Raw genomic sequence first — 11,193 nt, forward strand, 5'->3', positions numbered from 1 at the left:
AATGCAGGTGTTTCAGCCTAGCTCAATGCTTTCTGTGGTGGTAGCGCGAGCCAGCAGAAAATAGGAGCATTGCGCCGTGATTGGATCAGTGTTCTGCCACTCATGGGGACACTACATCACAGGCCAAGTCTAAGTCCTTAGTAAGAGTAGACGTTGAACATTTAAGCCCTTTGGGTCCTGCCATAGAGTTACATTAGAAGAGCCCTTCCAAGAAGGCTCAAGGTCAATGGCCACAGATAAAATGACTGATCATGTCAACATCTTAGCTAGCAGTCATCATCATGAATCAAGTCGACAATCTCCTGGCAAATCCTTTTTAATTATTTTCATTTGAAGAGAAATAATGAAGATAAATGACAGATACAACACATCGGTGCTCATCGGCAATTGGGCATAAACAAGTTGGAAATAGCAAATTCAACAATGAGTGGTTTGGAAGGAATCAGTGGCTAACTGCAAGCATTGCAAAGCAACCACTTGCCTGCTATTCATTGGAGTGGCTGTGTGTGTTTTGTTTCTGAGTTCCCACTATAAATCCAGAGAATGCCAGACTTTGATGACAAATAACAACATTTGCCCACAAAGGAGGCTGTCTAGTTTGAGAAACAGACACCTCACAAGTCCTCAACTGGCAGCTTCATTAAATAGTAACCGCAAAACACCAGTCTCAAGGGGCGACTCCAGAATGCTGGCCTTCTAGGCAGAGTTCCTCTGTACAGTGTCTGTGTTCTTTTGCCCATCTTTATCTTTTATTTTTATTGGCCAATCTGAGATATGGCTTTTTCTTTGCAACGCTGCCTAGAAGGCCAGCATCCGGAGTCACCTCTTCACTGTTGACGTTGAGACTGGTGTTTTGAGGGTACTATTTAATGAAACTGCCAGTTGAGGACTTGTGAGGTATCTGTTTCTCAAACTAGACACTCTAATGTACTTGTCCTCTTGCACAGTTGTGCACCGGGGCCTCTCACTCCTCTTCTGGTTAGAGCCAGTTTGCTCTGGCGCCGACAGAGATGGCAGCCTCGCTTTGCATTCCTAGGAAACTATGCAGTATTTTGTTTTTTTACGTGTTATTTATTACATTGATAACCCAGGTAATCTTAGGTTTTATTACATACAGTCGGGAGGAACTACTAGATATAAGAGCAACGTCAACTCACCATCATTACGACCAGGAATACGACTTTCCCGAAGCGGATCCTGTGTTTTGCCCACCACCCGGGACAATGGGTCGGATCCTAGCCGGTGAACCAATACAACGACGCCGTAAAAGGGGCAGACGAAGTGGTCTTCTGGTCAGGCCCCCGGGGACAGGCACACCGCACACCGCTTCCGAGCATACTACTCACCAAGGTCCAGTCTCTTGACAACAAGGTTGATGAAATCCGAGCAAGGGTAGCATTCCAGAGAGACATCAGAGACTGTAACGTTCTTTGCTTCACGGAAACATGGCTCACTCGAGACACGCTATCGGAGTGGGTACAGCCAGCTGGTTTCTTCAGGCATCGCGCCGACAGAAACAAACATCTTTATGGTAAGAAGAGGGGTGGGGGGGGTATGCCTTATGATTAACGAGACGTGGTGTGATCATAACGACATACAGGAACTCAAGTCCTTCTGTTCACCTGACTTAGAATTCCTCACAATCAAATGTTGACCGCATTCTCTACCAAGAGAATTCTCTTCGATTATAATCACATACGCATATATTCCCCCCCAAGCAGACACATCGATGGCCCTGAACAAACTTTATTTGACTCTATGTAAACTGGAAACCACATAGCCTGATGCTGCATTCATTGTAGCTGTGGATTTTAACAAGGCTAATGTGAAAACAAGACTCCCTAAATTCTATCAGCAGATTGTGCTACCAGGGCTGGTAAAACCCTGGATCATTGTTATTGTAACTTCCGCGTCGCATATAAGGCCCTCCCCCGCCCACCTTTCGGAAAAGCTGACCACGACTCCATTTTGTTGCTTCCAGCCTATAGACAGAAAGTAAAACAGGAAGCTCCCGCTCTCAGGTCTGTTCAACGCTGGTCCGACCAATCTGATTCCAAAATTGCTTCGATCACGTGGATTGGGATATGTTCCGCATTCCGCAAACAACAACATTGACGAATACGCTGATTCTGTGAGCGAGTTCATGTTGTGTAGTAAGCTGTTAGAAGCCCATGTGCCTCACCCTAATAATTTGGTCTATTTTAACCAACTCGGTATTGTAAACACATTGTTCGTTGCCAGGGTGTGCTTTTTGCAGACTTTTTTGTACAGCTTTGACAGTGCTACTGATAGTAGTGGTGGCGCTTGGCTTGCACATGCAAATTCAGCATACACAAGATTCTATAATAGAATTGTGTTATTATTTAGTGTTTTTTTCACATATATCTGTTTTGACACGCAAAGACCCAAACGGCCTTCAATGTGCCTCACTCTAATAATTTGGTCTATTTTTACCTCTTAATTTCGCCTCCTGTTATAACTTGGTGGTGCACATGTAGCCTATAACCTGTTTTAGAGAAATGTAATCATTGAATATTGTAAGATCTTTCATTGTCTGATTATATGCACCCTTTATTTATCCTACAGTTTTGACTTGGTGTACAGCGAGTACACTGTAAGAATGGCCCATGTTCTGAATTCTGTCGCTGTACATTTCAAAATTGCTGAACAAAAAGTTATATTGACTACGTCCGTCGTCGCTCGCTCACTAATGTCTTAATCAAAATGACGGATTGCCTCTTATCCGCTTGTCGTCTCCTTATGCCATAGTTTGTACATCTCAATTGTCAATAGAAACCACATTTGTTTAAGGAAGTCAGCCATATCAGCTATGTTTTTTTTAAAGGCAGTAAATGAGGCTGAATGAACTGTTCGCAGACATGCCTCTGCTGATGTAGCAGTGGTAAGGTGTTGGTACTGCTGTTGGGACTCTGCTGTTGGGACAGCTTTATGTAGACCTTAACAGTTTGTGGGCACCTTTTGTCATCATTATAGTGCAATGAATGTATTGTTTAGGGTTGTGTTGTGTAGTGGCATTTCTGCCATGCATCCCACATTTTTTGCTTGTTTGCCTCACCAAGACATAAATGCTGAAATGGCCACTGCCTATTCATATAACTTCAACTCTAAGGATAGGTCAAACATGCATGCAAACACTGACTGACAGTCATTAGCTCATAGTCATGATGGATGTATAACTCTCTTTATTTCTTACCACCTGATGGCAGTCTTGCTGTTCTGTGCCGGTAGCTTAAACTGTGAAACGATGTGCTACCATAAACCGGCTTACAGCAGCCAGGCCATCCGTCCTTCTCCTAAGCCATTTATTTAGTATTCATGCGCATTTAAAATAAATGGTTATTCTGTTATTATGATAAAAACAAAAGCACTGCATATGTAACCAACAAGAAGCAGCATGCTCGGGTCAGTTGTCTTTGGCTCATAGATCACAAAAAAGAAGTACAGTTGGAGACTTTGGTACATTCTCTCCACATTTGGTGTATCTCTAAACATTGTCAGCAGGGCTCAGGTCTATAAGGTTGTCAGCAGGGCTCAGGTCTATAAGGTTGTCAGCGGTCTGAACAGAGGCGACTAGGTTACTCCATGCCCTGTCTGTGTCCCTTGTATCCATTACATAAAACCCCCTAGGGTTGCCAGATCTGATAAGGAAAATAGCCAATAGGACGCTTACGTAACCCCTTCCCTTCATTAATGGGAGAAAACATAATCTGGCGGATGAAAAGAAAAGAAAAAAAGTCTGTAATCAAGATAACGAAAAAGGGGTTTCCTCCAACCACACCACACCCTGCCTTTTAGACACCCCACCACCACTAGCTCCACTCCTATCCGTATGGAGAGAGGATCAGCATCCCAAATGGCATCCTATTCCCTACTTACATAGTGCACAAAGTATTACCAGGGCCCATAGGGTGCATCATAGTGCACTATATAGGGCACTTTGTAGGTTATAGGATTACATTTGGGACGCATGCTGAGAATCATTCCATTTTGGACACACAAAGGGCCTAAAATCTCAAACAAATTAGACTGCGATGCCCTTCAATCTTTTATCCCTGCGATTATACAGTATCAGTTACTATCCCCTCAATGACATTCAGCTCGATTCCACTTTTTTTATGGAATCCATCACTCAATTTAGTAGAAACTACTCCTTCTTCCCCCAGAGCTGGGCTGTGAGTTAAAGCAGATAGTGACCACACCACCACTACTCCCACTGCTGACTGAGTGATCCAGACCGCCACTGCTCTCAACTTCCTCCATCCTATACTGTTAACCTCATGGGCAGTAAGAGTCACAGGGCACCTCTTTCTTTCTTTCTTTGCCCTCTCACTCTTCTCTCTCACACTGTCAACTTAATTAAATTCAAAAGGGGCTTTATTGGCATGGCAAACATATGTTTACCAATGATATATACACTAGATGACTGACAGGGGCACTGTTTTGAAGCCAACACGCCTCCATGTTGGTACTACTCCTCCTTTGTATAATAGATTTTTGAAGCTATAGAAATGCATTTATTCATGTCTACATTCGTTTTTGACAGGTATATTCTATTACAGACACCTTAATGCATATGTTCAAATTATATGTGAGCTAAACATAACATTTGTTAATGTAAAAATCCTTAACGTATATTTTTTAAGAGTACTAATCTTACTGTCCCCACTACAACAACAAAAAACTGTAATACGTGTCATTTTGTTCTTGAAACGTTTAATTGAAATACTGTAGAATTCCATTTATTCTGAAGAGCCTTCGATGTACTGAACACTCTGAACACTCGCCCACATGAATGCTGGGATTGAGTCACCATTGCAACAGGTGTGGTGTTGAGGGAGACGGGAGAAGAGTAGAAGGCACTCAACCAACGTCAGACAAGTCGCAACCCAAAATAATATGAGCATTTGGAAGGAATAGGAGAGACTCCCCACTTGACACACAATGGTTGAATCAACGTTGTTTTAGAGCTGGGCGATATGGATAAAATTGACCAATGAGCTGGGCGATATCGCAATAAATTGACCAATGTTTTTGGCTATAGACACATATTTTCTCTAGTGCCAAGTAATTACAACTGAGATGGGAAATAAGCTACAATGAAATTTTCCATACGCACAAAATGCTTATTTCTCAAAAATGTTATGCACAAGTGTATTTAGATCTCTGATAGTGAGCATTTCTCCTTTGCCAAGATAATGCATCCACCTGAAAGGTGTGGCATATCAAGAAGCTAATTAAACAGGTGCACCTTGTGCTGTGGATAATAAATGGCCACTCTAAAATGTGCAGTTTTGTCACACAACACTATGCCACAGATGTCTCAAGTTTGGAGGGAGCATGCAATTGGCATGCTGACTGCAAGAATGTCCAACAAAGCTGTTGCCAGCAAACTGAATGATAATTTATCTACCATAAGCTGCCTCCAACATCATTTTAGAGAATTTGGCAGTATGTCCAAGCGGCCTCACAACCGCAGACCACGTGTAACCACGCCTGCCCAGCACCACCACATCCGGCTTATTCATCTGTGGGATCGTCTAAGACCAGCCACTCGGACAGCTGATGAAACTGAGGAGTATTTCTGTCTGTAATAGAGACCTTTTGTGGGGAAAAACTAATTCTGATTGGCTGGGCCTGGCTCCCAAGTGGGTGGGCCTATGCCCTCCCAGGCCCCTGCCCAGTCATGTGAAATCCATAGATTAGGGCCTAATGAATTTATTTCAATTGACTGATTTCCTTAAATGAACAGTAACTCAGTAAAATCATTGAAATTGTTGCATGTTGCATTTATATTTTTGTTCATAATAGATGACAACAGTACTAGTTGATTACTTTTTTCAAATCCAATGTATTTTCCACGTCAGGGCCAGTTCCAGGCATAAGTGACAAAAGCAGGGGTCGCTTAGAATACACTAGGTGCAAATTAGAAGTTTGATTGAGAATCAGCAGCTTTTAGCAGTTTTTCTCTTGTTATGTCCGTCACTGACAGTCCCTCAATTAGCCATTTCAGCTAACAATTTTTTGATTGGTAGTTAGTCTAGCCAGCTTTCTAAACTTGTAGTAATCATGGCCGAATACCGACCGGGCACGCAGGGCACGTGCCCTGGCACCTTGACCTCCAGGTGGCCCCCCATGATTTTGAGAGTCATTCTCACTCAGATATCATATTTATATGGCATAAATCACATAATGTACCTCAAACTATTATTATAGTTTTAAAAAGATATCTAATTTCAATATGTATACATTTGGGGCTGAACATGGTGAGAGTCCTGATAACAAAGAGGGAAGATGATTAGACAATAAAAAATAACTTGACAGCTTGATGAATAGGCTAGTGAAACAACACATTTTCCTCCTCATATTTGAAACCCAGTTCCCAGTATGGTGTTAGTTTAAAGTTTTAAACACTGCAGCCTCATACTTGTGTGAGAAGTGAAAATAATCACGTCCAACAAGATGGAGAGAGTGAGGAGGAGGGAAAGAAGGTCAGCTTAACCACTGTTATGATAAAACAATTCACAACTGTGTATTTATGTTAGTTCCTAACAGAGTTCCTGGAATGGCTGCTATTCCTGGGGTCCTCTTCCAGGAAACATCTAAAAGGGGATACTATGTCTGCTCTTCACTTTGCCCGTCTGATCTTGTTAAAACCTTTCCCCCCTCTCAGTTTTTTTTATATCTCTCTCTACTTTTCTCTCACTCCCCATCCTACTTGCTACATCATGTCTGGGTATCTCTCTCAGTAGGGTTGTGTCTCAGATGTACTGTAGTTGCTTGTCTGACCCTCGTACTGAACAACATTCCTGCCTCTCTCTTTTTTTTATTTTCTCTCTCCTACTTTTCTTTCCTCTTCCCTATCCTAATTTCCACTTAAATCCAGGTATCTTCTGCAGTGTTGTGTCTCAGAGATGTAAGTTACTCTCAGTCTAATTGAGTTTAGCCACGATGACTCAGAGACGTTAAAGGGGGTGGGCCTAATGAGCCTGTTGGAATACCCAGGGGGATTGTGGGAATGGACGTGTGACAGCTTCACAGGACCAGTCTTCCCTCGGGGGTCGAGACATATCATATCACTGCCGAGAAGACCTTCATCACCACCCCCTAATCTACCCAGCAGGTCCTCGCTGATCCGCTGTCAGTGCAATATAAACACATGGAAAAAGCAAATGCGAACATCTCGTAGCCTCAATTCAAACACCTTTTCTGTCTGAGAGAAAGGAGGTGGCAATTCCACAGCGTGCCATATTGGTCCGATACACTTCGATTGGCGACAAAGAGGAGGCGATCTTTAACTCCTCCAAAAAAGGCAGAAATATTTCGGCAGAGGCGCCTATCCGTAACCCGGTCTCTCCCACTCTGTCCCTGCAGGTCTGCTGCTCAACAAAGACCAGACACCGTGAGTGCTTCACATACACACTGTGTAGCACAGAGGGTCTGTTTTATAACAGGCCACAGTGTCAGCAGCCACTCTCAAGCACTTTGACTGCAAAGCTAAAGAGCCGCCTGCAGTTCACAGAGACCGTTAACATCCTGAACCCAAGCTATGTTTATAACGGGGGCTTTCATTGCAACATGCATTGATTTATATCAATGACTTTGCATTTTTTTGCTCTTACGCCAGTCTGAACATACCGGCTATGTACTGTAAACCATAGAAATAGAATGTTCTAATTACAGTATATGCTGTAAACATCCAGTGCAGACACGATGTCATAAGTGTCCGATGAACGGTTATTGAATCATATATGCCTTGAGATGTCATCACATTCATTCCATTAAGGTTACACTCATGGCCCATCTCTAACACATTCACAGTCAGATCACTCTCACTCTCACACCACACACTCTCACTTCAGCTCAGATTCACACTGCTAACAATTGAAATCACTGCCTTTACAGAAAAGTAGAGACCTCCAAGATACCCAGGTGGTAAACGCCTTGTAAATGGAATGTGTCTTCCCTTTAGATAAGCTGAACACAATGTGCTACTGCTTCCCTTACCTGTCGCACAAAGCTGTTGGTTGTTGTATCTGAAGAGGTGCTGCCGTCTGATCCTTTGAATCTGCCTTTTCTCCGTGCTCCTTTTCCATGTGACTTTAGCAGAAGGAGAAAAGAGAAGAATAACATGAAAGGACCATTATCAGCAGGTAACACAGTAGAACCTGAAAAACAAGACATATTGGGAATTGATCGTTAATAGAGTGATATGAGCAAAGTTTCTGGTGACGTTGAGACTGGTGTTTTGCGGGTACTATTTAATGAAGCAGCCAGTTGAGGACTTGTGAGGCGTCTGTTTCTCAAATTAGACACTCTAATGTACTTGTCCTATTGCCCAGTTGTGCACCGGGGCCTCCCACTCCTCTTTCTATTCTGGTTAGGGCCAGTTTGCGCTGTTCTGTGAAGGGAGTAGTACACAACGTTGTATGAGATCTTCAGTTTCTTGGCAATTTCTCGCATGGAATAGCCTTAATTTCTCAGAACCAGAATAGACTGACAAGTTTCAGAAGAAAGTTATTTGTTCCTGGCCATTTTGAGCCTGTAATCGAACCCACAAATGCTGTTGCTCCAGATACTCAACTAGTCTAAAGAAGGACAGTTTTATTGCTTCTTTAAATCAGAACAACAGTTTTCAGCTGTGCTAACATAATTGCAAAGGGTTTTTCTAATGATCAATTAGCCTTTTAAAATTATAAACTTGAATTAGCTAACACAACGTGCCATTGGAACACAGGAGTGATGGTTACTGAAAATGGGCCTCTGTACGCCTATATTCCATTAAAAAAATCTGTTGTTTCCAGCTATAATAGTCATTTACAACATTAACAATGTCTACACTGTATTTCTGATCAATTTGATTATTTTTTAATGGACAAAAAAATGTATTTTCTTACAAAAACAAGGACATTTCTAAGTGACCCCAAATGTTTGAACAGTAGTTTACATATTACCTAATTTACCTCGACTAACCTGTGCCCCTGCACAATGACTCTGTACCGGTACCCCCTGTATATAGCCTCGCTACTGTTATTTTACCGTTGCTCTTTAATTATTTGTTATGTTTATTTTTTACTTATCTCTTTTTACTTAACACTTATTTTTCTTAAAACTGCATTGTTGGTTAAGGGCTTGTAAGTAAGCATTTCACTGTTGTATTGTCTCACAAATACTATTTGATTTGATTTGACTTGACTTGACTTATCGGGAATATACAGTGCTGTATTACAGGGATGAGGTGTTCATGTTGCTAGTAGCAACTGAAAAACCCCCAACCATCCCAAAGATGCTTTTTTTTCATTCCCACAGGTCATGTAAAGGATGAATATAAAAATAAAGCTATTCTGTTGGTTACTTAGAAACCGGGTATGTATGTCTATTTACTCGAAAATACCCATTTTGGTGTAGTCACTCAATATGCAGCGATGTTAGGCAATGCTGAATGCCATTTATAGTGCATATATTTGCTACCTTTTTTATAAGAGTAGTAGTCATTTGAACATTCTGAATTGAATTCACTACATTCATAAAGAGACAGGCAAGTGGAAATAGTGCAGCTTCCAGTAGGCTACTTCCAGCAATTTGCTCTTTCAGTAGATCAAAACCAAGGCTATTATACTGTGTACTGTAATGTAATAAAATGACAGCAGGTCAGAAGACCATATATTTACTTAATCAAAGCATGGCTGGGAGACAAATCTCAGTTTAGCTGTGGATCAACACCAACCCCTAGGCTACTGTAGCGGACAAAACGGCACTCCATGGTGAAGGAAGTTTCTGATGAACTTCACCAACGACATGGAGCCGAAACCAGGCTTTGTGGAATCTAGCTCCGACTACATCGATAGCCCCAAAAAATGTAAATTATGAAAACGGCCACCTTGTAACTATATTTGTCCTCTGTAGTCGCAGTGTCTTTCTTTGTTTGCTGAAAGACATACATTTTCAATAAACATGAATTAAATACCACCACTGACGGTTTCCTTGTTGAGATTAAGCAAACAGTCGGTGGTTGTCTTTGAATAATGTTTATTGAAAAAGTATGGGTTTCAGCAAAAAACTAAATAAACTTGTCCAAATTAGTTATAACTGTGTAACACGTCTGAAACAACTGTAACCTAGCTGTTTCACATCACAGAAAAACATTTGTCCTTATTAGCAGGTTATACCACCTGACATAACGCAGACTACACCAACTTCCGGTTGGAGTTTACTTTATGGCGTTACATTTGTCGCCAAGACGAGCGAAATGGAAATTTGATATTTGCTGCTATTTATTACCATACACATGCGATATAGACATAGAAATCACAAAATACAACAACTTACTGTGCATACTTGTAGTCCAGGGTTTTCGAGCGAATCCATGTGTCTGTCCAAAAGTGAGTGCGTATTTTGCAAGTTATTATGGACCATTTGACATCCAACAGTCGGTCTATCGTTGAGATAGAAAATACACTTTTTCAAGGGTCGGTGGTCATGCGTGACTCCCCGATCTCTTAAAAATGTAGAGCCGATTTTTTTGTTTTGACACGAAGTAACGTCCAAATTAATATAAATAGTTGTGTGAAAGAGACTTTGGTGGCGCAGAAGTGAAGTGACTCGCTCCTATTTTTCTCAGCCTCTGCTTTGCAGTCTTAAGTTTGAGTCGGACCACAATCGGGAAGCTTGGGAAGGAGGAGCAGTTTGCGCAAAATCTTTTTCCTAAAGGATGTGTTTCCTCCGCTTTGGTGCACAAATAAAATATGACTGCATGTCATTCAAAAGCGCAGTTCCTTTACCGAGTATCTGCCCCTCACTCCCACGTTATCTCACAGGCAGTTTTTCCCACCAACTGATAATAGCTGCTGGAAGCAGGTACACTCGCGCATATCCAGCAAAGGCACAGTCTATGCGATGTCTCGAGCTGACTAATACGTGTGTAAGTATGACTAATCATAGCTGCTGGAGTTTTTAGCATAACAATAGTTCGTTTTATGATGGGGTTGAAACCAAAAGGGGTTGATAAGTGTGTTTGTAGCCTAATTCATCTCGTTGACCAGACACTTCCGCCAATGGACAATTACACTGAACAAAAATGTAAATTAAACATGTAAAGGATTGATCCCATGTTTCATGAGCTGAAATAATTCAGGCCAGGTGTACCAGAAATGTTCCATATGCACAAAAAGCTTA

At 41.7% G+C, this 11,193-nt stretch overlaps 1 protein-coding gene across 5 annotated transcripts in view; it reads right to left on the reverse strand.

The window, feature by feature from the left end:
• LOC110535617 (voltage-dependent L-type calcium channel subunit beta-1) overlaps positions 1–10,947 on the reverse strand; it is a 128,750-nt gene extending 117,803 nt beyond the window's left edge. For 4 of the 5 annotated variants that reach the window (XM_036935351.2, XM_036935350.2, XM_036935349.2 and 1 more), the window contains exons 1-2: positions 10,348–10,947; positions 8,026–8,118 (exon numbers count right to left, since the gene is read on the reverse strand). In XM_036935351.2, coding sequence (XP_036791246.1) covers positions 8,026–8,118; positions 10,348–10,434 — 180 coding nt within the window. In that variant the 5' untranslated portion in view covers positions 10,435–10,947. The remainder of the gene's footprint in view (positions 1–8,025; positions 8,119–10,347) is intronic. The other variant, XM_090189953.1, reaches the window with a different exon arrangement.
• Positions 10,948–11,193: the final 246 nt, after the last annotated feature.

This window comes from Oncorhynchus mykiss, chromosome 11, assembly GCF_057628025.1.
Source record: "Oncorhynchus mykiss isolate SJ-2025 chromosome 11, ASM5762802v1, whole genome shotgun sequence".
NCBI lineage: Eukaryota > Metazoa > Chordata > Actinopteri > Salmoniformes > Salmonidae > Oncorhynchus > Oncorhynchus mykiss.